Source organism: Podarcis pityusensis (assembly GCF_964106645.2).
Source record: "Podarcis pityusensis genome assembly, chromosome: 12".
In the NCBI taxonomy this organism is placed as follows: Eukaryota; Metazoa; Chordata; class Lepidosauria; order Squamata; family Lacertidae; genus Podarcis; species Podarcis pityusensis.
The window spans coordinates 42824210-42847968 of NC_138037.1; the positions used below are offsets into that span (position 1 = coordinate 42824210).

Below are 23759 nucleotides of genomic sequence, written 5' to 3' on the forward strand. Positions count from 1 at the left end.
GGTGGTCATGATTTTCAAAAAAGAAAAAGTGCATATTTTCTGAAGAAGGCTAAGGCACAAGCTACGTGAACATCCAGGAATGAACATTAGCTATACTCTTACCAATATCAAAGATCAGCAGTACTGAAAAGCTAACTTGATGGTGCTGAGGCATCAGCTCTTCTGTTTAATGATGACCCATATCCCTACATGTTGATTTAATAAAGTTAACTTTTTCTTCAAACTGTGAATACATTTAGCAGCATTTAAAAAATAATAATAAAAGGAAATGCCACTGTTCAAGTAAATCTTAAGTGTCAATTCCATAGGTTTCTGTTCCCATTACTTGCTCTCAATTGTTTCAGGTCACTGAGCACAGTTGCTTTTGGTGAGCCCCACAATCTGCTTTTATGCTGTGCAACTTATTCACTCCTCTGGTTCTGCCCTGAAAACGGCTTTTGAAACACCCCACTATTTCAAAAGCAGTTGACGGCACGGTACATGAACTTCCTCTTCAGAAAAGTAAAATGTTCCACTGGGTGCACCAAGTTACTTTCAAGATCCAACATGCACTTCTTGCCATATTCCCAGTGAAAAATTCTGTGGGAGACGCGCACAAATTCTTCTTTTGACAGAAAGCACAAAGAGAGGTGCAAATATTCATTATTGACGGAAAATAAGCACAACCTTAAGTTATGTGGCTTCTGTTACAATTGTGAGCAATGTCAACAACTAGACTTCTTTGCAAGGTTTGCGGAACTTAAGTTTTCATACGGACAGCATTCTTCAGTAACAAGTGGCAAGGCAGATTGCTAACAGGAATTGCATGCTGCCAGGCAATCAAGGAAGGAAAAGAAAGCACATTCTTAATGGGAAACTGCTGGGAGGTAGCAGTGATGATGGGCTCCACTAAGAATCTCTGCTAGCATGAGAGGTCCATGTGGACTTGAAGCTCCTAACCAGCCAGTAACTACACGGTTTACGTTTACATCAGCTACCACTTCCGACAGTGGTCTTTAAAGACCTATTTGATTGCTCCACGGTGGTGATTCCTACCAATGAATGGCTTCACCAGTTGCTGCCATTTCACTTTTAGAAGCAGAATTGGTTACTGTGAGGTTCACCATTGGGCAAGATAACTGAAGTCCATGCTGGCAAACAGATACTATCCAGCTGCAGTTCAAGCCTTAAGTCCTGTGCATTTCATCAGGACAGATATACACAAATGCTTAATTCTGCCACAGAAAGAAATGAGCATTAATATTCTGGTGCAGGGATGGGGAACCTGTGGACCTCCAGATGATTTGAACTACAACCTCCATCATCCCTGACTACTGGCCATATTTGCTGTGGATGATGGGAATTGAGAGTCCAACCATGACAGGTGGGGTCAGAGTCCCCGCCATCCCTGTTCCGGTGTGGCTAGCAATTTATACAACTGACTTCAGTAAGAGGAGATAATAAAGCAATGTGCTTTTAAAATTGAAGACCTTACATGTTTAATTTGCCTTTTAATTGTAACTTCACATAAAGTTGCTCCATTCCTCCAAATGCATAGAGATTAATGTATTACACAATCCTCACACCTTGATGCTAATCACAGTGGCTCCAGTTTAGGGGCCTTCTTCATATGTGTGGGATTTTCAGATAGGTACCATGTAGATCCAGCATACACAAGATCTTTCCTTGATATAGGGTATAATTTCATATGCACATCCTCCACATAAGAGAAGGCCTTACCCATTGCAGAAGCTCTGCATGCACAGCTTTGGACCCAGATTCACTGCCTTCAAAATTAAGCACCACTGACGTCAATGCAACTTACTTCTATGCATGGCCTAATATCTTATAAGCTAGCTATAGTTCCAAACATATTGCGTGGATCTTGAAATGCTCAAGCAGAACTCTGTTCATGCAACAGGGCTCTCCCGGCTCCTTCCCCCTGCTGTAGGCCCTGTGGTTCCCCCCCCAAACCATCTCCTAAGGCAGTAGGACCCTCTAGAATGTAGAATGGGGTATGGGGGCAGCAGCTGGATGAGGAGATGGAAGAAATTCAGCATGGTTGCCTTTCACAAGTGGAAGTATTTTTTTTTTCACTCACACAAGAAATCTCCAGGTCCAAGCCTTCCAAGTAATAGCATTTAGATACTGAGTTCTATTGACTGAGTCAGAATTGGCTCCATGATTGTTAGCCTTTTGCTCTGTCTCCCATCCTCTGTGAAGCACACTCCCTCCACCTGCTCTGGGTCTGTGTGGGGTTGTTTGAAAGCCCTTTGTTTAAAAGCAAGATTCCTGTGCAAACCCTCTCCTGAATCAGGAAAATGTTTGCATTGGGATCCCCTGCTCTTACCACTCTGAATGTATTTTCAGAGATCAATTAATATTATGCACATGCAGGAAAAGGAAACAAACTCATTGGCTAATCAAAGTCTGTTAAGCTTACATTTTAAGTCAGGAACCTTAATTTGGAGCCTACATGTGTATTCAAATCCACAGGCCCTGTATAATTTCAATGCCTCATTAACTTGAATGGAGGCAAAAGAATCTGTACACAAAATATGTAGTATGAAGAGGTACTGTGGTATCCATGACTTACAGGAATAAGGGAAAGGCAACAACACTGTGTTTAGTGTTATACTAATTTAGGACTAATAAATCATTCTCACAGATATCCATTTAGATCCCCATAAAACAGCAACATGAAGTAAGAATGGCCTGAAAATAAAGTCATTTATGAAAGGGCACATTCGGATTTTTTTTCCTAGGGAGACTGACATTTATAACATTTTGCAAACACCCAAACAGTAATTGCCTGAAAACGTGACGTGTACTGCAATAAATTATAAAAACTACTACATACTAGAAAGTTATAAACAATGCAACCAATACTTCACAATTAAAGATGATTTGACATGCAATGCATGTACTGATAACTAAAAAGAATTTTTAATTTTCCTATTTAAAAAAATGAAAAACATTCCACTAAAAATAAATATTTCCAGAGCGGACACCACTTCTATCTTGTCTGAAAGTCTTGTTGCTGTGCATACAGTATCCATTTCTCTCGAATTTCAGTACTTGAAAGAAGATGTGAATTCACCCTTTTACAGTATATCCTATAAAATAATATATACCCTTGTTCACTTCTATAATGAGGTTTCAGCATCTACATACTTTGTTTCAGGAGTATTTTCCATGTCTATTTTCACACACTCTTCTTTTTCAGAGCTGTTAAGAACAATTCACAAGGTTAGACAAGCCAAAGAATATATAACACACTCAAATTTTATCAAATAGCACCTGTATTTCATGTATCACATATTATTTTTTATTATGAACATGCACATACACACACTCAAGTTAACACATTTCAAGCACATGAAGCACATCAGAAAAGTTTAACATGGATTCAAGATTATTCTCTTAGGGTTTATGGCTTGAATGCTGTTTTTCGCTAAACATTTAAGCCATTTTCAGCTTTTCTTCTTATAGATGCATGTGTATTCAATATAATTGCAATAAACCACCATAATTATTCAACTTTAAGGCTGCAATTCTAAATCCACTTAATACGATGGTGCTTATTTTTGGGTAGACATGTAGGACTGCCATGTAAGGTCAGTGACAGACTAGGCAACATGCATTTAGTCTGGATTCAGATGCAGCCTGAACCTGAACCCACCTAATATTTCTAAGTTCCTATTATATGCGAATTCACAGGACAATGACAAATCACAGGGCCATTGTCCCAGCGCAAGAGGCTGCTTCACCATGGAAACATGAAGCTGAATTCTGAGCAGACAAGCGTCTCAGACCTATAGTCAGCCTGGCATATGTCAAGAAGCTCAGACTATGAAGTGGGTTCTTAACGGGGGGCCACTAGGGGGCGCATTGGAAGATGGCCGACAATACCATCTCTCCGACCCACACGGGGTAATTAAGAGGCTGTTATGGGAGTAGGCAGCCTCCCTTGTTGCCCCAAGGAAATGGGGAACACTGCCCTTGCCTGCTGTGCCCATAAATCACCCCCTAATTCGAAAGAAGGGGGTGAGGGCCCTAGGCAGAATGCCCCCGTGTGGACATCGGCTCTCCTGGACGCTGTCTCTGATCGCGCACTAGTTGCAGCAATTTGGAATAATTAATTACAAAAGAAGCAAATGCACATATTTCAAGTGAAGAAGGGGAGTGAAGTCTGCTAATTTAAGTGACCTCTGTGAAAGAAGATGACGGGCTGGAGAAACAGGAATATTTTACGATGAAGATACACCAAAGGCTGTCAACGGGGCTGAATTGGGGGGGGGGACCTTTTTTACTTTCCTTCTATGTGATTTACAAGAACCCCTCCTCATTAGAACCGTCGGTTGAACTGACCCAAGCAGGATGATTAAGGTCTGTGTGGAGATAAACTTTAACCAAAAGTATGCTTTATGGAGACCGAGAAGCAATAAGAGCTTTTGGGAATGGCGCAGCAATTAATTCGGAGTCGCCATCTTGCCAAAGGATTTACAGCCGGGAGGAAGAACGGATTTGTTTTCAGACTGCATTCCTAGTGAATCTTCTCAGAGGTTTTGATAAAGGAGGCAAATTGGTGAAGATTAATGACGCTAAGACTGTTTTGCATGGAAGTGATGTTATACGGAAAACGTCTGGATATGGCTACTGGATAAAAAAAATAATATCCACGCAGGATTACAAACTGTTCTAACCAGCTTGCGGAGACTATCAGAGGTCACAAAGAGAAAGGAAAAATATATGAAAATAACAACAAGAGATGTGGAAAAATAATAAGAAAGGACTGGATAGTACTGTGAACATCATAAGGTTAGATTTGTGGACATTAAAACAGCAGTAAGAAGCAAGAAGTTGATTGGATCCCTTCGGAACTTGAAATATGGGTACCCCCAACAAAAATTTAAAATTCGGCTGTGTAATTTGGAATTTATGTAATTTGGTTTGATTTGATGTGATTGGTCGGTTAATAAAAAATTATTCTTAAAAAAAATATGAAGTGGGTTCTTAACTATGGTTAGCACAAACCATGGTTTCATGTTACATCTGAAACCAGCTGTAATGTGGGAAAGGTTTTGTTGTTTTGTTTAAATATTTTGTGTTTTCATCTTGTATTTTTATGCTGTAAACTGCCCAGAGAACTTCGGATGAAGGTAGTATAAAAATTAAATAAATAATGAGGTCTTGCAACCAGCTTCCACATTCATGATCTCAAGTGTGCAGCTACAGGACTAAGAATATTTGAAATTCCTAGTAGCAAGCAAGCTTTTGTGAAATTTGTGTTTGTGTATATATACCTGTGTGTGTGCATCTGTAGCCGAATGGGGGGGAGAGTATCATGCTTTGTGTCTTTTCTACTCTTTATTCCAAATTAAAGTTCCACAATGAGTAGAAACGAAATGAAACAGCTATGTATGGCATTCTTTGGTCCATTATGCTACAGATTAAATATTTTTAAAAGAGCCACCCCATATCTAAATCACTGTAATACACAGAAAATGTGCTTTGAGTGATATCCAACACTTCCCTTCCAGTAGGACTTCCTGGATCAACTTTTGATTGGGGGCTGTGGGTGGAAGGAGAATAATTGTCAAAAACTGCCTCTCTCACTTATTTTGCTGATAGATGCCTTCTACCAATAGAGGGGAAGTACTGGATATCATCTTCTGTCCATTATCCAAAAAAACAACTCCAGTTTAATCAAGAGCCTTATGCTAATCCATTATATATATTTTTCTTTGACAATGACCCCCATAACATGTAAGCAAACTGGGCTTTTAAAAAAGATTCAGAATGGTAGGCTCTTATTTAAGAAAATTCTATGGGCATCTCCAACTCATGACACTAGTTTCACTGTTCTTGGGATTCTAGACTTCCAAGTTTAAAAACTAGTCTTTTTCTTTCCTAGGTCTCATAAACTTTTCCATCGTTTCACAGTTCAGATGTGATATAAACTCTTATTTGGGCATTCGGGGTATAAATATAAATACCAGTCAAAATTACTTCCACAGCTCAACAAAATCAAAGCATAATCAGAAAGGTGAGTAGTTTTAAGCTACCTCAAGTTAGATCTTGTTACTTTGGCATTCTCTGTGTTCATGGAAAGAGCCTTCCACTGTGCAGTTTTGGCCATTTCATCTGATATGTTTACAACAGAAGGATCAACGCTAGACAACAAACACAACTTGATTAGTATTCAGTGCCTTGCAAAAGCATTAATTATGTCTCATGCTCTTTACATCATTTGAGCCTTATGTTATGTATTTACCCAGCCACTAGTGACGTGTTATGTTAAATACTACATTCTGTATCAATACATGTGGTGTAAGAATTCCTGGGCTAAAAAAGGTATTCCATTACAGGAAAAACTGGATTGGCTTACTGAGTGATTTTAATCATCATATGGCAATAGAAATATTTGTATGAAAGAATCCAATTCTAACTGAGTCCATTTTGAGAGCAGATCTGAACTACTTCTGTACTAGCAACATTTTTCTTTGGAACACATGAGAATAACTAAAATACTTCTTTGTAAGAATTTCAGGTACTTATTTTCTCTATCACCTATTTTCTTGCTCACCCAAAATTCTTACAAATAAGTATTTTGGTTATTTTCATGTGTTCCAAAGAAAAATGTATATTGGCCAAATCCATACAAACTAGGGGCCACCATAAGAAAATAAGTAAAAGTATCTTTTTATAAAGCAAACTTAAGAATATGGCTAGGGATGCTTGCTGATATTGAAAAGCTTGTTGGGATGCTATTATTAAGTCACTTAATCCTAACTAGCTCTATATGGAAGAAGGTATGTTCCTGGGTAAAGTGGTTGATGACTGCAGCCTTAGGAGCTCTGGTATTCCAACTGGAGCCAAATATTTTGCCAAGACAAATTATTTTAAAAGTATACACGTTCCTTTCAAACAGATTACAGAGGAAGGATGGGAAATGTTCTGGAAATGAGCTGGCTGGAAAAGGCAAAGATGTTTCATTTTTTTCCTGGGCTTCTGGCCCTTTAATTTGAATGGTATATATTAGCTTCTTTAGAGGGCTGAGACTTAAAGTCCTGCCTTCTTTGTGTTTTTAGTCTTATTCAAATTGTTGTGTTTTTAGGTTTTTATTGTTGTTTCCAATTGGTTTTAATATGAGTCAGTTTGAGTTACCTTGTAAGAAAAGTGAGTAGCAAACAACATTAATAAACAACATCTCTTTGTTTTAACTTGGGGGGGGGAAGATACTCAGTTGGGATTGATTTTAGTAGTAGATAAATTAAGGGTTAAGTGCTATGTCCTTCAAGTCTGTTTACAGTGGAACCTCGTGTTACATACAGTCCTCCTTGCGAACACTTCGGGTTACAGAAGTAGATGCTTCCGGTTGCGAACTTTGCCCTGAGATGCAAGCGGAAGTTGCATGCCGGGAGCACGGCACCAGGAGGCGCCATTAGTGAAAGCACAACTCATGTTATGAGCGGTTTTGGCTTAAGAACGGACCTGCGGAACGATTTAAGTTCATAACCGGAGGTACCACTATATTATCAAGTGTCCCCAGACAACTTTTTTTAATGTACACAAGGTTTGGTTTTTTGTTTGTTTGCTTTGCGTTAAAAGGAAATTACTATATAGAGCTTTTTTGTTTTCGTTTTTTTTAAAAAAGACTGTCCAGGCTTTAAGCAGCTGGTAAATTTATGGCTCAAATTATATTCAGTATCTTCAATGCTTCTCACATCATTAGCCATGCACAGGAGCACACTAGACAGAACTGACCAAAACAGCTTCTTCACCCTGAGAACAGCTGGTTGAAAGTGAATCATCTGATCTGTTCAAAAGGGTCACATGAATAAAATGTAATTTAAAATAGATATATAAAACCATATTGTAGACATAAGGAGGTCTGTTTTTTTGTTCCTCTTTCCCAGACAGTTGAATCCCAGATTTATAGGTCAGTACTGATTCACAATAGTTCAAATACATTAATTTCCACATAAAGCTATGTAAAAAGCAATAAAAATAGTAAGTATATATCACACCTGTATTTTAGAGCTTTCACGGGAATCTCTAACACATCGCCTCTGTCATATGGAAGGTGTATAGTTTCACTGTCCACTGCCTGAAACATTCGTTCAGCTTCCTGAAAGTTACACATTATCCAATACATATTTAATTATTTTACTCTACAAGAATGAGGCATGCAAACAAGGCCTTGTATGATTTTCAATGTACTTTAAATACAGAGCGGTGGCCATAACTGTATTTTGGATAGTGCTACATTATAATTGTACAACATAGCATCCTGCCCAGTCACCTACTGACCCCTCCAAGATAAGTCATATTTGGGACACAGAATAGGGGATATTTAAAGAGTTTCACACAGGTAATGAAGCTTGAGTCCCTTTCTTTCTGGAAACTACTGCCCACGCCATCTGATAAGCCATTTAGAATATCAGGGTATGGGGCCTTCGAGTGCAGTGCCAGCAGCTGCTGTCAACCCACTGGTACCAACAAAATTGGGTATCTGCTGTGATCCTTGGGAGTCTGAGGGATCCATCCATCAAACCCTAAAATATGATCTCTAATCCACCATTCTCCCATCACTTGAGATATCTAGAGGAAGAGTGGGTTAAGGTTGTTTAAGGAGCATGTTTATGTGGGGAAAGTGTTCCCATAGATGCCTGGTTGGCCACTGCAAGAACATGATGCTTAAGTAGATGAACCACACCTGATCCAGGAGATTTTCTTGCTTCTTACAGAAGACCCCAGTCCCCATTGTGCATCTCTTGTTTATAGTAATATTGAGTCAGCACTTGAATCAATGCATGCATGCCCTTGCATATTTAAAGAAGGTTCTGGGTCACAATTTTAAATTTAGTCCATTTAGTCCAGATGAATTTAGGAAGGGGAAATATTCCTGCTCTTGCACTTACAAATGAGATTTTAATTCAATTAAATCAGTGGAGAAACACATCTTCAAGAGCAGTGGCATGCAGAGCCCAGAGACAGAGCTATGAGAGCAGGTAGTTCTATTTACCATCACTTGCCCCTCCACTCCATTACCCCAGGAAACTCACTGTATGCTGTAGCCTGAAATTGGGTTTGCAAAGCGCAGTTGATTAATTGCTGAATGGGACACAACCTAAAGGAAGCTCTATCATACTTCAGGGCCTGCCCATAAAAGGAAGCTCTGCCATTGGATAGTGAGTTTGTTTGGGCCTTGGGTGAGAATCAAGGGGAAAGGGTGGACTTCCAGTGTTGAGTGGGGAAGTATAGGAGATAAGGAGAGAAAAAACTGAGGGGTTGGCACTTGCCTCCCAGAGTTCTTTGCTCTCCTGCCTCCATGACATGAAGAGGGTAATACCCAACCCATTTGGGTCATCAAATGGGGTGTGTGGTACAAATCAGTACCAAATTATGCTATTGATATCAAAAAGAAACATTTATGAAATCTTGTTAGCACTTTAATCAGTAACTTGCACTGTGTATTATTTACATCATCTTCCAGTTTGCATTTTGCATTGTGTTGTATCAATTATGCTTTGGGGTTATGTACTGGGTTGCTTTTTCACTGTTTCAGTTTTGATTGTATTTTTATGTACATATGGCAACATGCACTGGGACATACTGGTGAAGGGCAGGCAAGACATACAATAAATAATAATAATTCATAACGACATGGACACTGCTCCACTCAGGCGCAGGAGCTTTTCAGCTCTTGTTTCCAGGGGCAGCTTCACAGATCCTTGAAAAGCCTGCCAAAGTCTTGGGGCACTTCAGAACAACACCCAAAGGAGTAAAATTGCAACTCATTTTTCATATATTTATACAAATTCTAAAACCATACAGGTGACAGATCCATTAAAAACTATAGGAACTATGTTTTACTCTTGCCCCCGCCCCCAAAACCCCCCACTGATTTCAGTTGTTCTTTTTTTGTTATAAATTACAATAAAACTTACTTCCTTTGCTTTTTTCTTTTTGTCATCTTCCTTCTTCTTCTTACTTTCTGGCATAAGGTCATCAAGCCAACTGAGCTCCCGTTTGGTGAAACACAAATCCAAAAGTTTGCGAATGAAAACTAGAGCTAAAACCTTGAAAACAACAATTTAAAAACAACAGCTATCACACAAAGATCAGAACACTAATAGAAAGGACAAAACTAATATAGATTGAGTCACAGGAGACAAAATTGTATGGTGCAAATTCTTTGTCTCACATATTGAGTTGACACAAATGTATACTCTCAAATACACTATAATTATTTACTTACCATCATAGGAAAAACAACAGCAGCAGCAGATGCTTTAATTGCCCACAAAAGAACGAGACAGGTGAGTTGAACTACCGTAAATACATGAACCTTCCAGAGTGGCACGTAACGCAGATAGATCAAATCAGGCTGATGTTTGGCAGGCATTCCAAACAATTTGATACGATCAAAAAACTAAATTGAAAAGGAGAAAAAAGTTATTGAACTTTTTTTCATCCTAAAGGGGAAATTAGGAAAGAAAAACGATCAGAAATAAAAATTGAAGGGATTGCAAAATTAGGCAGGGTTTTGAATTTGACTGTCCAACTATTGGTCAAATACTTAAAGCATTACTTGATTAGACTGATAACAGAGTTACCCAAGCTGCAAAAACAAACTGAGTAGCATTCAAGTCACACTCTGAGTAGACCAATTAAAATCAATGGACTAAATTTAGTCAATGGATCTGTTCTGAGTATGATTCAGCCAGAACCCATCCTATGAGAATTTCTAAACAAGGAGTGCCTAACCTGTGGCTTTCCATACATTACTGGACTACGTATCACATTATCCCTGACTACTGGTCATGCAGGCTGGTGGGATGATGGAAGCTGAACAGCATCTAGAAGGCACCCCTGTTCTAAACTAATTAATTAATTGTCACTAATATTGTTAAAATCTAAGTGGTTGTGAGCAGTACTCAAGAGACTGGTTCAGGAGTGGAGTACAAACATGACTCCAGGTCAAAGAAAGAGATGCAAGGAACGCTTCCTCCTCAGCTTTAAGCTGCATTAAGCCAATGCCTTTCGCACCCTGCTAAAGCCACCTTCTGATGCTTTGTGGGAACAGGCAAATAAGCATAAGAAAAATAGTGTCTTCTTTCCTTGCAATCCTCAGTCTGCCCGCAGAGTTGCCATCGCACTCAGTTTCCACCAGTTTTTGCCTCCTACTGCAAAACTCCTTGTTCCAATACCATGCTATGAGCATCCCCCACAACCCTTAGGGGTGACTTTTGGGGGGCTGGGGAGAAATGCCAAACTATAGTATCTATTTTTCACCCTTTTCCCTCAGATACTGATTAAAATAGAACTTGCCTGGATGCCTTTTAGTGAGGATGCTCCCATGTAAAGAAAAACACCATATAAAACGGGCATTGGAATAAACTGTGGGGAAAAGATCAGCAAGTTCATTAACAGATCAGTGAATGCATTTTCTACCATCTTTAGGCTAACAGTTATTATTTATCAAAGTCACAGGCTCAAGCACTGCATCCAATTAGGAAAAACGCATGATTCAACAACAATTAACTATGAATGTGTGTTTAACAGAAAACTTAGGGCTCGTCCACACGTTTGCTTGCCCTGTGCCAGGAAAGCATGGGTCCAAGTGATCTTCCGCTTTCTAGGTTTTCTAGGCACAGGTCCAAGTGGTTTTTCGTTTGTCCTGCCAGTTTCTCTGGGAAAACCCACTGCTTACCACTGTATCAGAACAAATGTCAACCCACAGAAAAACCAATCGATGCCTGTTCTGATTCAGCGCAAACAGCAGTTTTCTCAGGACAAAGCGTCAGAACAAGTGGACGAGCCATTAAAGCCATTAAAACCATTAAAATCACTCCCAACTAACAATCTGAAGAAACCCAAAGAAATACAAAATTGCAGTTGTTGAGACATTCTATGGTTTCTATTCTCAAAGATACAAAAACATACTATAGGTATACTTTTCGTGTTTAACACATGATTTTCTACTGAGATTGGTTGGATATGGCGAGAGGCATGTTCATATCATTGAAGCCATACCACTGGGACTTTTAATACTGTTTTACTAGCATGTTCAGCCTACATAATGTTACAGAATAAACTTTTTTTTCTTACCTTTAATACAGATGTCATAAATACAGACAGCCCCATCAACACAAAGATCATTAATCCTGTCACTCTCTGCTCACGAATTCCCAGGAACTTTGGCTGCTCCCCAGGAGCAGAACACTCGGATTCTACTTTTAAACTGTTGACATGACTTATAGAAAGAACAGTTGCAGCTACAAACCAAGGCAAGCCCATAATTGAGCATATACCTAACATCATGCCAACCATGAGCAGATCGAGATGATATCCACCACCTTTCTGTGGAGTCAAACAGAAACATGTTTCATAGCAGATATGCACATATTCTGGCAACAATACTTTTTAAAAATTTTGACACAGACATCTGGAGTATTCCGATTGCTACATATTCATAATGGAAAATGTTTAGAATATAAAACCTAAATACACTGAATCCAGTGGTCTATAGAAGAAAAATGCATGGTAACAAAACATATGTTTTTTCAAGTCAATATAGTATAAAAATAACCCAAAAGGTATGAAAATCAGGACACACTGCTGTGACTGAAGATCTTCGGAATAATTAATAAAAAATATATTGTGACCACGGGGGAGCGGGAAAATGAGTAAATCCATAGTTGAGCTGTATTCTGAGTTTAGGTTTCTCACATTGTAGTAAGAACCCTGATAACAAAGCACTCAACAGAATCAAATCTAATTTTTGATTGTGGGAGGAGCCAATGATGTTAAATTTGTGGTTCTTATCATGGAGCAAAAGTGAAAACACCTAAGTAGGTTCTGCTCAAAATATAATTGTGATCCAAGCTGTGCTTGCAATACCAGTAAGTCATGGTTCATCTTAACATTATATTCCTATCACATCAGTGTTTCTTCTACCTACTAGCACAGGTTTTGACACACATTTAAGGCTTTAAAAGAATTTCACCCAGGATAAATGGTGCAATTTATATATAAAAAAATTGGTCTGATTAAAAAATAGCTTTATCCCACTATCTGAATAAAAGATTTTTGCCTCCATCTTCAGCATTTTATAAACCTTTGCAAAGTATACAGAGGAAGTTACTATTTCAGAAACTAGGTTAACTTTTGTATTTACAATGAGGAAACATAATCAAAATTTCACCTTGAGTTTATGTTCTTTCCTGTTTATGATAACTGCTGTAATTTGCTGGTCCATAAAAATAAGAATGGTGCAGAGTAAAGCAGGAACTGCAGCTATTACAAGTGTCCACCAAGGATTAGGTCCCAGCGGATCTATGAGCCATCCTCGATCATTTCGTGTGGGCTTGGGGGGGGAAACAGAGGTAACAAAAGGACTAAGTACTTCTTCCTTATTTATTAGACAAGTGTGTTAATTCCAAAGTTGGTATGCATACTATTTGCTAACATTTCCCAAAAAATTAAAAGATTAGATAGAATAATTTTTAAAACAAGTAGTACTGTGTAACATTTGAGTTTTAATTATATTTGCGGCATGATCCTGCATTGACAGGACCTTTCTACTTCAGAAGCCACCTAATGTCCTTGTATTCAGGATAATAAACTATCAAAGTTTAGTAACAGTTCAATCCTGTGCATGTTTACTCTAACACAAAAACTCACAGGACTGTGCTGCAACAAAGCGGGAGTAGGACCGTTTTGCATGAAGTCACACTACTGGGATGTAGAATACCAAAAAAGTGTGTGAGCTAATGAGCATTTACTCAAGATGAGAGCCTTACTGCATTCAATGAGACCTGTTCCCCAAATTAACAAAATGAGAACTAAAGATAAAAATACAAAAACACAAAACTGATTACTATAGCACTAATCATTGTGCATATCTAAGCACAATGGAAGAAAATACAAATTTCAAGTGCATGAGCCTAAAACCTAAATCAAATCTGTCAATTCCAGTTCTGTCACAATATATGCTTCATTCAATCTAGCTTCTAAACAGTGCTAGTATAATGGGTTGAGCTCTCATTAAAAAACTACCATAAATAGAGTTGATTCCTAGTGAAAAGTTAGCCATTTTGGCAGCAGTATTTAAAGAATTCCATTTCAGATTCAGCATTATTATTATTATTATTATTATTATTCTTACTTCAAATTTTTCAGGCACATGAAGTTTAGGAGAAGGAACTCCAACAAGATAATCAATGAGAACCATGATCACTATTGTCAAAAATACAGCAAAATCACTTATTGTAGACCGCACCTAAAAAGAAAGAATATACTGGTTGCTGTTTTTTTTAAAAAAAATGCAAATTAATGCTATTTGCCACAGTGACAGGGATTGTCAAATAATTAATCATTCGGAAGTAGTTTAATACAAATTATTGAGATGTATACTTACTGAAACCTAGCAGCATATAAACTTACTCTAAAAGTTGAAAGTAAGTTAAATGGGAATCTCATTATCTTCAAGAAGAGATTTCTTCTGGATGAACAATCAGATTTATGATGTTCCAGGACCAAAATTTAAAACCTTAAATCAACATTTTCCTAATCTTAGTCTCCTTGCAATTAATTCTGTGTTGTTGCAAAAAAAAAACAACCCCTCAGATATCTATTATCTACAGAAACAAAATATCCAGTTAGATCATTTAAAATCTCCTTTCATCTAACAATTTCAATCTGATCTCTACAGAAATGAGCAATATATAATAAAGCATACTCAGCCTCTCCAATTTCAAAAGGACATACATGTGCAGCAAAAGGAATAACGTGAAATCTTCCTTGTATCAGCACAGAAGATAAAACACTGAACCACTTTATTGTTAATGCATGCCTATATTTAGGAACAGTTAACACTAAGTAGGATGGGACTTTTACATTTTTTGGATGCCTTTGCTGCTATTTATTCTAAGATAATGTGCTTAAAATAGCACCACGATTGTGGTTTTCTCTGATCAGGATTATTTTAGCATTTGAGTGGTCACCCAAAACACAATTAATCAAAAAAATCCTATTCGTATCTAATTTAACTGCATTGGGTGTGTGACTGTGCCACAAAGCCAAAAAATTGCTTTGCCTCTTATGTTTGTATCACTGATCAATCTTTTAATAATTACCAATTTAAATGGTACTGCCGTTTTGTATTGCATATTACAAATGCAAAGCTTGGCTATTAAGAATCTAAGAGCTGGTGATAGTGTTGAAACTGTAGGGTTTTTTACTCAACTAGAACAATTAACTATGGGTTGAAATAGCTTTGACCAATGATAAGTATGGTTAATTCAACTCCTCTCCAAAGCAAAACTTTGGAACAATTAATTAAAGAACACTGCATCCTCATCAGTCCTTACAATAGTTGCTGCCACAAGCTTGTCCCATATAACACATTTACATGGGTGATCCTGAACTTTTCAGTTCTATACACATTGGGGGATACTTGCTCAAATGGGTTAGTTTCTCATCTAACATGCACAAATGAGCCATTAAGTTGTATAGTTGATTAAACCCAGAATGTCATCTTTGGACTTGCATGCACCAGAAAACCCTCAAAATGAATAAATGCTACCACAATTACCTTAGTGGGGAAATAGCGTTTGGTCTTGAACTGCTTGAGGAAAGAGGAAAGGAAAAACGTTGTAAAGAACAGTATGACGGACCAAAAAAGAACATCTGGGAAATACGGACCATGGTGGCCGCAGGCTGATCCAACAAACACGCCGTGAAGATCTGTACATTGCTGTAAATCAAGCCATGCAGAAATGCAAATTAGATGAACTGTTCGCATCTGCAATTAAACTTGCACCTGCCCTCTTTAAATGTATAGAGGAATCAACAGATCCAAACTCTGAGGAAATACAGACAATTAGGCATCACCTGGCCTAATGGCAGTGCCAGCCCTGGCAACTGGTAAGCAAGAGGATCTGATCCTGTGCTGTGCCACTTTGCAAGTGGCTTTCCTACAGGAGCCATAGTGTTGAGCCTACCTTCTTCCAGGAAGATGCAGCTACCTGTTATTAGGTACCGTACATCTTGGCCTTTTCTTGCTGTTTTTCCACCCTGCCTGCTTCTCCTTGCTGCCTGATGCCCTGCCCTCTGACAGCCTGGGCCATCCAAGCTGACTCAAAGCAATCTGTGACTGTTTGTATCCAACTCATCCAAGACCCATGGTCCTCCAAATATGTCTCCAGTTTGGCTCGAGGCTCAGCTGAATCCAACGTACAACCCAAATATCAAGTGTTATGGCTTCATCAGGTCTACAAAGCAGTAAACTGTACTGTATTTGAACAAAAAAAACCTCAGCTTAAAGCACCTTTATGTTTCAAAAATGGGGAACTGTCAGGAACATTTTCATTTTCTATACTCTACATATTTTTGCATTATGTAAGAAACTAGGTTGAGACTGCTGCAAAGAGCAAGCTAGCTAACTGGATTCAACAAAATATCATCCATGATTAATTTTCAGCTCAAAGATTGTATAACAGATGAAGCAACTTGCTTTTCACTAAACATCTAATGATATAATGTTCCTTTTCCCATCTTGCCCTCTATAACCTCCTTCATACTTATAAAAACACATACAAGGGGAGCCAATGGATTCTTTAAGAGTTTTAAAAAACAGTTTTAAGTAGTGAAAAATCATGATACATGATGAGAGACCCCAAATTTATTTCCATTACTTATTTCAATAATATTTTCCTTCTCTGCCTGGAACTTCTATGCATGGCAAGATCAAAAGCAGGTCTCAGACACATGGAAACCTACCACTCCAGACTTTTCACTGGCAATTTCTGAAGCTGGAAGATACTATATTTCTGAAATATACAAAACTATCCTTGCCCCCAAACAGGAAAACAAACTGAGAAGCAGCAGAGGGAATCATTCCCTTGGAACCAATACACCAGTTATCGTCTTATGTCCTGCCTACTGTTCCATCAATGTTTAATTATTTGTTGGACATCTGCTTAAGTGGGAAAAGAGTTTAACTGATTAATTGTTCAAAAGCCAGACAGTTCAGAATCTAAATTGGCAGCACTGATCTCAAGTCAGTACAACAATATAGAGAGTGAAGGATTAAGACTCATATGTGCCAAGTTATTTCAGACTATTTAGACTAGTTCTACAGCATCTCTCAAGATACTCACTTTAACTGTGAGGTTAGACCATGGTATAGTATCCACAGATTTGTTGGCTGTCATCCACTGCGCTACTGTTTCATTGGTGGGGTCTGGAGGCTCTGCACACACACATCTGACAAGTTTAAAATTTCAGTATTTCAATCAGTGTGTTTCATCTTGCTGCTATAAACATTTACAATATCTAGCCTACCATTATTAAACCAGGAAAAAAATGACAATTAAATGAAAATTTATCATGAAATAATGTGAATGCTTGAAAAGTATGAAATACAGAATAGCAAATTGGTTTAACAAGGTAGCCTAAGATTGATCCAGAAAATATCATTTTCTTTTCAATGATTAAAATATTAGAAGGCAGCCAAAGAGAATGAAAAGGGAAACGGTCTGGATGTTAAAGAATGGCAAGAAATTTTATTTCTTATCCTAAGAAATCAAATGCTTTTTGATCCTCAGAACCGATGGAAAGTGAGGGAGAATATAGGCATGGAAAACAACATTGTTTCCATGTTCTGCTGTATACAATAGAACATCAGGAAATAACTCATGTCAAATAGGCAGATGAACTACCAGTTTAATCTAGTACAGCACAGTGTATTTTATTAAGAAAGCCAAACTTACGAATACAATGTTAATTTATTCAGGTCATTGTTCCTGTTGAATTCATACATTTCTCCCAATTGAAAAAGCTTTTCCAGTGCTTCATATATGAATATTATGCAAATAAGAGCAGCAAAAGCCTCCTCGGTAAATCGAGTGATGTAACACACAAGGCTGCTTGCATCAGTTGCCACTAACAATATGCATAAAAATGCTGTCCACAGACCAATGCTGGTTCGTAGAGAGAGATAAGAAAGTCCATAGTCCCTGTTGAAAGAAGAAATATGGATTCAGTAAAACTAAATATAATGCAACAGGAGACAGAAGTTTGACAATATCCTGGGTTTGGATCTGTCTCCATCTGTTAATGCTTATGCCATAATGAATGTGTTAGTCTTTAAGGTGGCGCAAGACTCTTGTTTTAACTATTTCAGTATTATTTGCTGTATTTTTATTATAATTTTGTGTGCTCTTTTAAAGTGTATTCTTGTACCTTGAAGTTTTGGTGATAAAAATGTCATTCATTTATAACTTCATGTCTATAGAATCAAAATTGTAATTAGTGAGAAGGCTTTAGCATCTGATTGCAGAAAGGTCATTCTATCTGCCTTTAGTGTCATCTTCAGATTCCTCTGATGCGGCAACACTGAACATAGCATAATGGTTTCTGGCTACCATTCAGATATCTAATTTCAGAAGTAAACATTGCTAGGTGTCCTTGTACCTACTTTCACTTTCAAGCTTCAAACATAAAAAAATAATCTTTCAAGAAAAAATGCAATGGTATGCAACTATATCTTGTGAATAAAAGTTCACTTACTTGCAGAATTTAAATAATATTTTCTCAAATACTAGGACAGGTCCAGTGCTCCCCAATATTGTCAGAGGTTGCCCAGCAAATAGTGAATAGGCAATCCCAGTTAATGATGCTCCAAATAAAGATTCTATTGCACTCTGAGGGGAGGAAAGAAACATGTGATTCCCAGAACATAAGATTCAACAATTCAGCTGTATGCACATTGATTTATAAACAGCAGCAAGAACGATGAAAGAATTATAACCATTATCGGCTGTAATACAGTTTTAAACTAGAAATGTCACTTAGCAGTATCATGGCCAGAATTCGAGGTGCTTAAAAGTAGTAAAACTATCCAAAAACAAGGGGAATAAGTTACTCATTTGGCATGCTAAGGAAGAAAGGCACATGTCAACAAATATAGCACACAAATTCGGGAGAAAAAGGATAAATAAAGGGTCTTCTCCTGTATAAAGAATGTTGCAACGAACCTGTACCCAAATTGAATACGATGTGCTCTACTATATTTGAACTCTCATGACACAACAATGAATGAATGCAACTCAGCAATGATGATTAAACATAAATGGGGGGAAAACATGGGCACAAAAAATAAATGGAGAAGTAAGTCATCATCCCACCTGGTAATGCATTTTCTCAATTACAACATACTGTAATTGTCTGGCTATTTTCTTAACAAGTTTTCCAATACGGCACCCTCTGGGATGTTACCCATTTACAGGAAACGACAAGATTAATTTTGGTACTTTAAGACAAACTAATCTAAAAATGCATGGGGGAGGCAACACTATTTTTCCTTTACGTAATTAATTGCAAGGTATTCAAAACTATTTAAGGTAATTATGGGGCAAACACGATACACTAGCCCTAGGCCTTTTGTGGCTAATGGCAGTAGCAGCCAATGGGGAGGGTTTCCTTAGCGTTGATGGCAACCCAGTCAGATGGGCAGGGTAAAATAATAAAATAATAACAACAATTGTTGTTGTTTGTTTATTTGTTTGTTTAGAGCACTTTGTGCCCCTGCGGACCACACACATTGGCTGGCAGCAGCAGGAGTGGACCCTCTTGCTCTCCCAGGTTCCCAACTCTATGAGTCACTGCCACTTACCAAGATGGGGAGGGGCAAGGTGCAGAGAGCTCAGCATGGTGCAATGAGTGGTGGAGTATCAGATTATCTCCACTGCCACCTGCTGCATCACAGAGTTCCCCCGAACCCTCCCGGTAAGCAACAGTGTCCCATGGTGTTGGGAACATGGGAGAGCAGCAGGAGCCCACCCCGCTGCTGCATCAGCCACTGTTAGCTAACGTGTGTGACCCCAATCTCTCCTAAACATGCTCACTTTCAACATCTGAAGGGGGCTTCAGAGTGCACTAAAAGCTATTAATGTTAAGGGAACCTAAAACTCAGCAGGAGAGATACGCCAAAATAGCTCAAAACTGAACCATCTGAAAATGATATATGGAATGGTATCTTGAATAAATGTAAGGTAACCAAGAACATGCATTTTGTTGTTGTTATGAATGAGTTATAGAAGAAAATTAAAAAGCAGGCCCACAACCAGCAAAGTTCATTGTTTACTACTTAATGTAGCACAAGATCAATCTAATCCTTCAGATGTTAACCATAACCTAGTCTTGGGTTGATCAATGCATTAACCTTGGTTTCTCTAGGCAGGATGGCAACAGCGGGAGCACTGTGGAAGTGACAGCCTCTGGAGATGTGGGGTAGTGGTGTGAACACAAGTGTGTACCTTACAAGTCAGTTACTGTGCTTGAACACATGTGTGCAGTAGCTAATTTAATATATTCACTGATGCACACCAAGCAACTGAAGGCAGCAAACAATCCCAGACAGCTAAAAGAAAGAAGGCATTTTTCAATTTACATGCAGGAGGTACATATTTTTAAACCAGCTGCTTGAGAACATGCTTAACAAGTATTTCAGCGCCAATGCTATAAGCCTTTTCTAACAGTTACTACACCTCATTATTCCATGTTACTAAAAGTGAATTGTCCACAAGCAACTACAACAGGGAGCTTTTTGTTTTGTTTTTGAAAGGGCCACAGTAATGTAGAAGAAATATATATAAATGTTCAAGTTATGTAAAAAAAAAGTCAAGTCTAACAAAGGGGAAGCATTAGTACTGTATGAAAATGTGAATACCTGTTATGGAAAGCAATGCTGACATTTTCAATACATATAAAAACAAATTTCAAAATTACAGACATTTATACTGTGAAGGCAGATTTACAATGAAATATTTACGTGAAAACAGTTTTTAAGTGTTCCATTAATTTTAACCCCCATTAGATCAGCTGTTATAATGGCCTATACATTCTAAATCATCATCAGTAAAAGCATGATGGTTAAGGTCACAAAAAATTCAATGCCAAAAACAATTAAGAATTTAGTTAATTTGTACAACTGCAAATAAAGTGGGGCAGTTATTTTCAAGAAGACCAAACATTTTACACACATATATATGTATTTAAACATCAACAAATTCTTATAGAGGAAAGCAGCTTCAGGAACAACAATTGGAGTAGAGAAGGGCTGATGAAAGGTGTTTCACCCTTTCCCTTTACATTACCTTTCCACTGCAACCCCATAGTGCCCCACCTGCCCCCACCAGGCAGGGAAATGCATCTGGGACCCAGGGGGGAGAAAGTGGCGAAGTTGGTTGGGCATAGTTGCAGCGAAGAGTGGTGGACAGAGACAAGGTTAAGCACCTTTTCACCACTTTTCTGCTCCAAACAATTCCTCCCTGAAACAGTTTTCTCTAACAAAAGTGCCCATCTAGATTTTATCACACACATGTGTGACATTTAGGATAGCTCAGAGTACTTAGTTCTACATTTCTCTTTCCAAAACCTTTTTCAAAAAGGCATTCTTTTTATAGGCCCACTACCCAATAAAACAACCAAGCTATCCGAAACATCAGCCTTGAGCAGAAAATCAAGGTGGGTCCAAAGGTAGGTGATCCAATAGCCTTTCCACAGCCAGTTTAAGGCCTCTTTAAAATAAAGACAATGCAAGTTGTTTTCCAATCCATGAAACGATTCATCAAGACAGAGTAATTTTTACCTTAACTGTGCGTCTTCTCCTGTTCATACACACATTTTTATCCATGTTTTCCAGTTAATATTTGAGGAACATTTATAGGGGGCAAGGCTAATCAAATGCTGTGGCTAAAGGTCTTCAAATAAAGGTAGGAATAAAGGAGACAAATGAACACAGTCACTTGCCTCTGAAAATCTAAACGCCTGGCTACTACCATTCTTTGTACTCACTATTCTGCCTTCTGTAGCTTCTCCAAGGAGCCCTCCAAAAGTGATTACAGGAGACATACAGGCACAGTATAGGAAAAGAATCGAGGCCAGGCACTGCAGACTTAATGCATCCTTGAAGTCACTCAAGAAAAAAGGTGCTTTCCTTTTGATGTCAAGTATCAAACCACCAAAAAGCCTAAATAGGTGAGATGAAACTCGTCAAACTGTACACTAAAGGACTCCAGAACGCTTAAAACTATGGGATACACAAGACTGACAGTGCAGATTTTTTTTTAGCACAAAGTAGCCTTATTTCATATACTCCAAACCTACTGACAATTACAAACTGCAAATGTACCATTTTAATCTACTCATTTTCAGTACCTAAAGTAAACTTAGTTGATATTCTGTTTTTAATGCTGGCAGATAATTTGTGTATAATGGGCTAGACATTGAAAAAAGCTTGGAAAATATTCAGTACCCCTACCTGAATGTAACATTGATCAAGATATTTTACATCTAACTTCTGCTGAAAATCTGTAGGACTTCTGTTTCCCTGCATTTGCTCTTATGGACCAGCCACCCCTCTTAATTTTTTTTAGCAAAACATAATTTGATGCAACCCACAGCTTTGTGGATATTTTAAAACTCCATGTGCATGGTCTGTACTTCCCACAAAAGTGGTCATTAATGCTCTCGTTAACAGATGGGAGTAGATACAACAGAACAAAATATTTCAGATTTGTGTTAGTCTCAGTTCAGAGTGTTTGGCATTTATTCCTTAGAGGTTTTACAAATTGTCCTAGCAGTGCTATGAAAATGATCAAGGCAGCTTACAATAATATTAAGAAATGCAAAAATATACAGAAGTCAATAATATCAGAAGTGTGCATACACTGCACTAAAGAACTCAAAATTCTGCATTTCAGTTTTCCCCCTATACATCTTTAAAACCATCAGTTGGCTCTTGCCAACCCTTGGAAATAACTCTCAGTCTCATCTCTGAATTGTGAAATTTTACCATGCATGACACATTCACTTTTCAGCCTCTCTTTGAAATGTTAAAGATCCAAAACTTATTTTTAATGAAAAACTGAATGTTCTCAGGGTGACAAATTCTGCAGCCAGTACCAAGTTCTGTGCTTATACCCAGGTTGCACTGAATTGTGGAATATATACAGCTCTGGGCAACTAATTAAAAGGCAGGGGTTTTATACAGCAGCAGAAACTATCAAGAGAAATCTCAAAATATTTAAGGGAAATGGAAATAAGCGTCAAACATTTGATAGCACTGGTATACCGGATTCAAAATATATTGGGAATAATTAACCTTGGTCGCAGAAAAATATTCTTAGAAAGAAAGCCATTTGAATCTCCATTAAAATAACTATTACACAAGAAATGTGTCTATGTACATTTTTATACTCACAGAGTGTAATTAAATTAAAAAATAAAAGTACAGTATACTATCATTTTTGTGCATTTCAATAATGTTCCTCAAAAAAGTTATTCAAATTATTTAAGATGAACAACTTTTGTGAAAAGCCATCTAAACGCCTTAAATCTTTCATTTTTCATACCCATTAACTGTATTTGATAAAGCTTACTGATTTGTAAATCTGTAGACAGATACATATTCAACAGTTGTTTTTTAGTGAAGAGAAATTTCAAATTGGCAAAGAGAATTTTCTTTGAAAATGGCTTCTTCTATCTCAGAAAGTTTTTCCTTTCTGTGAATTCTGCCAAGAGGGACGATAGGGGACATCACTAATGTTTCCATGTCTAAGAAATCACTGCGGTTTTTCTTTACAAAATGTTTTGACTATCTAGCCCACTATATACAACTTTTGGTTTTAAACCATATCTATGGCAAACATAAGACTTTGAGCACTGTTTCAGTTTGAAAATAAATTTGGGTAAGGCATCGA

General features: G+C 37.8%; 1 protein-coding gene and 1 long non-coding RNA gene across 11 annotated transcripts in view; one reads left to right on the forward strand and one right to left on the reverse strand.

Annotated features, from left to right (window-relative positions):
* Positions 1–613: 613 nt before the first annotated feature.
* SLC4A7 (solute carrier family 4 member 7) overlaps positions 614–23759 on the reverse strand; it is a 70779-nt gene continuing 47633 nt past the window's right edge. For all 10 annotated transcript variants that reach the window (XM_080974555.1, XM_080974553.1, XM_080974559.1 and 7 more), the window contains 14 exons: positions 21853–22027; positions 18565–18698; positions 17766–18011; positions 17154–17259; positions 15587–15748; positions 14159–14272; positions 13196–13357; positions 12100–12351; positions 11320–11388; positions 10247–10420; positions 9936–10067; positions 8013–8113; positions 6048–6155; positions 614–3207 (listed from right to left, as the gene is read on the reverse strand). In XM_080974555.1, coding sequence (XP_080830681.1) covers positions 3126–3207; positions 6048–6155; positions 8013–8113; positions 9936–10067; positions 10247–10420; positions 11320–11388; positions 12100–12351; positions 13196–13357; positions 14159–14272; positions 15587–15748; positions 17154–17259; positions 17766–18011; positions 18565–18698; positions 21853–22027 — 2017 coding nt within the window. In that variant the 3' untranslated portion in view covers positions 614–3125. The remainder of the gene's footprint in view (positions 3208–6047; positions 6156–8012; positions 8114–9935; positions 10068–10246; positions 10421–11319; positions 11389–12099; positions 12352–13195; positions 13358–14158; positions 14273–15586; positions 15749–17153; positions 17260–17765; positions 18012–18564; positions 18699–21852; positions 22028–23759) is intronic.
* Positions 4613–7209, forward strand: LOC308459593. The gene is made up of 2 exons (XR_013978200.1): positions 4613–6028; positions 6914–7209. It is a non-coding gene; the product is annotated as an uncharacterized lncRNA (long non-coding RNA).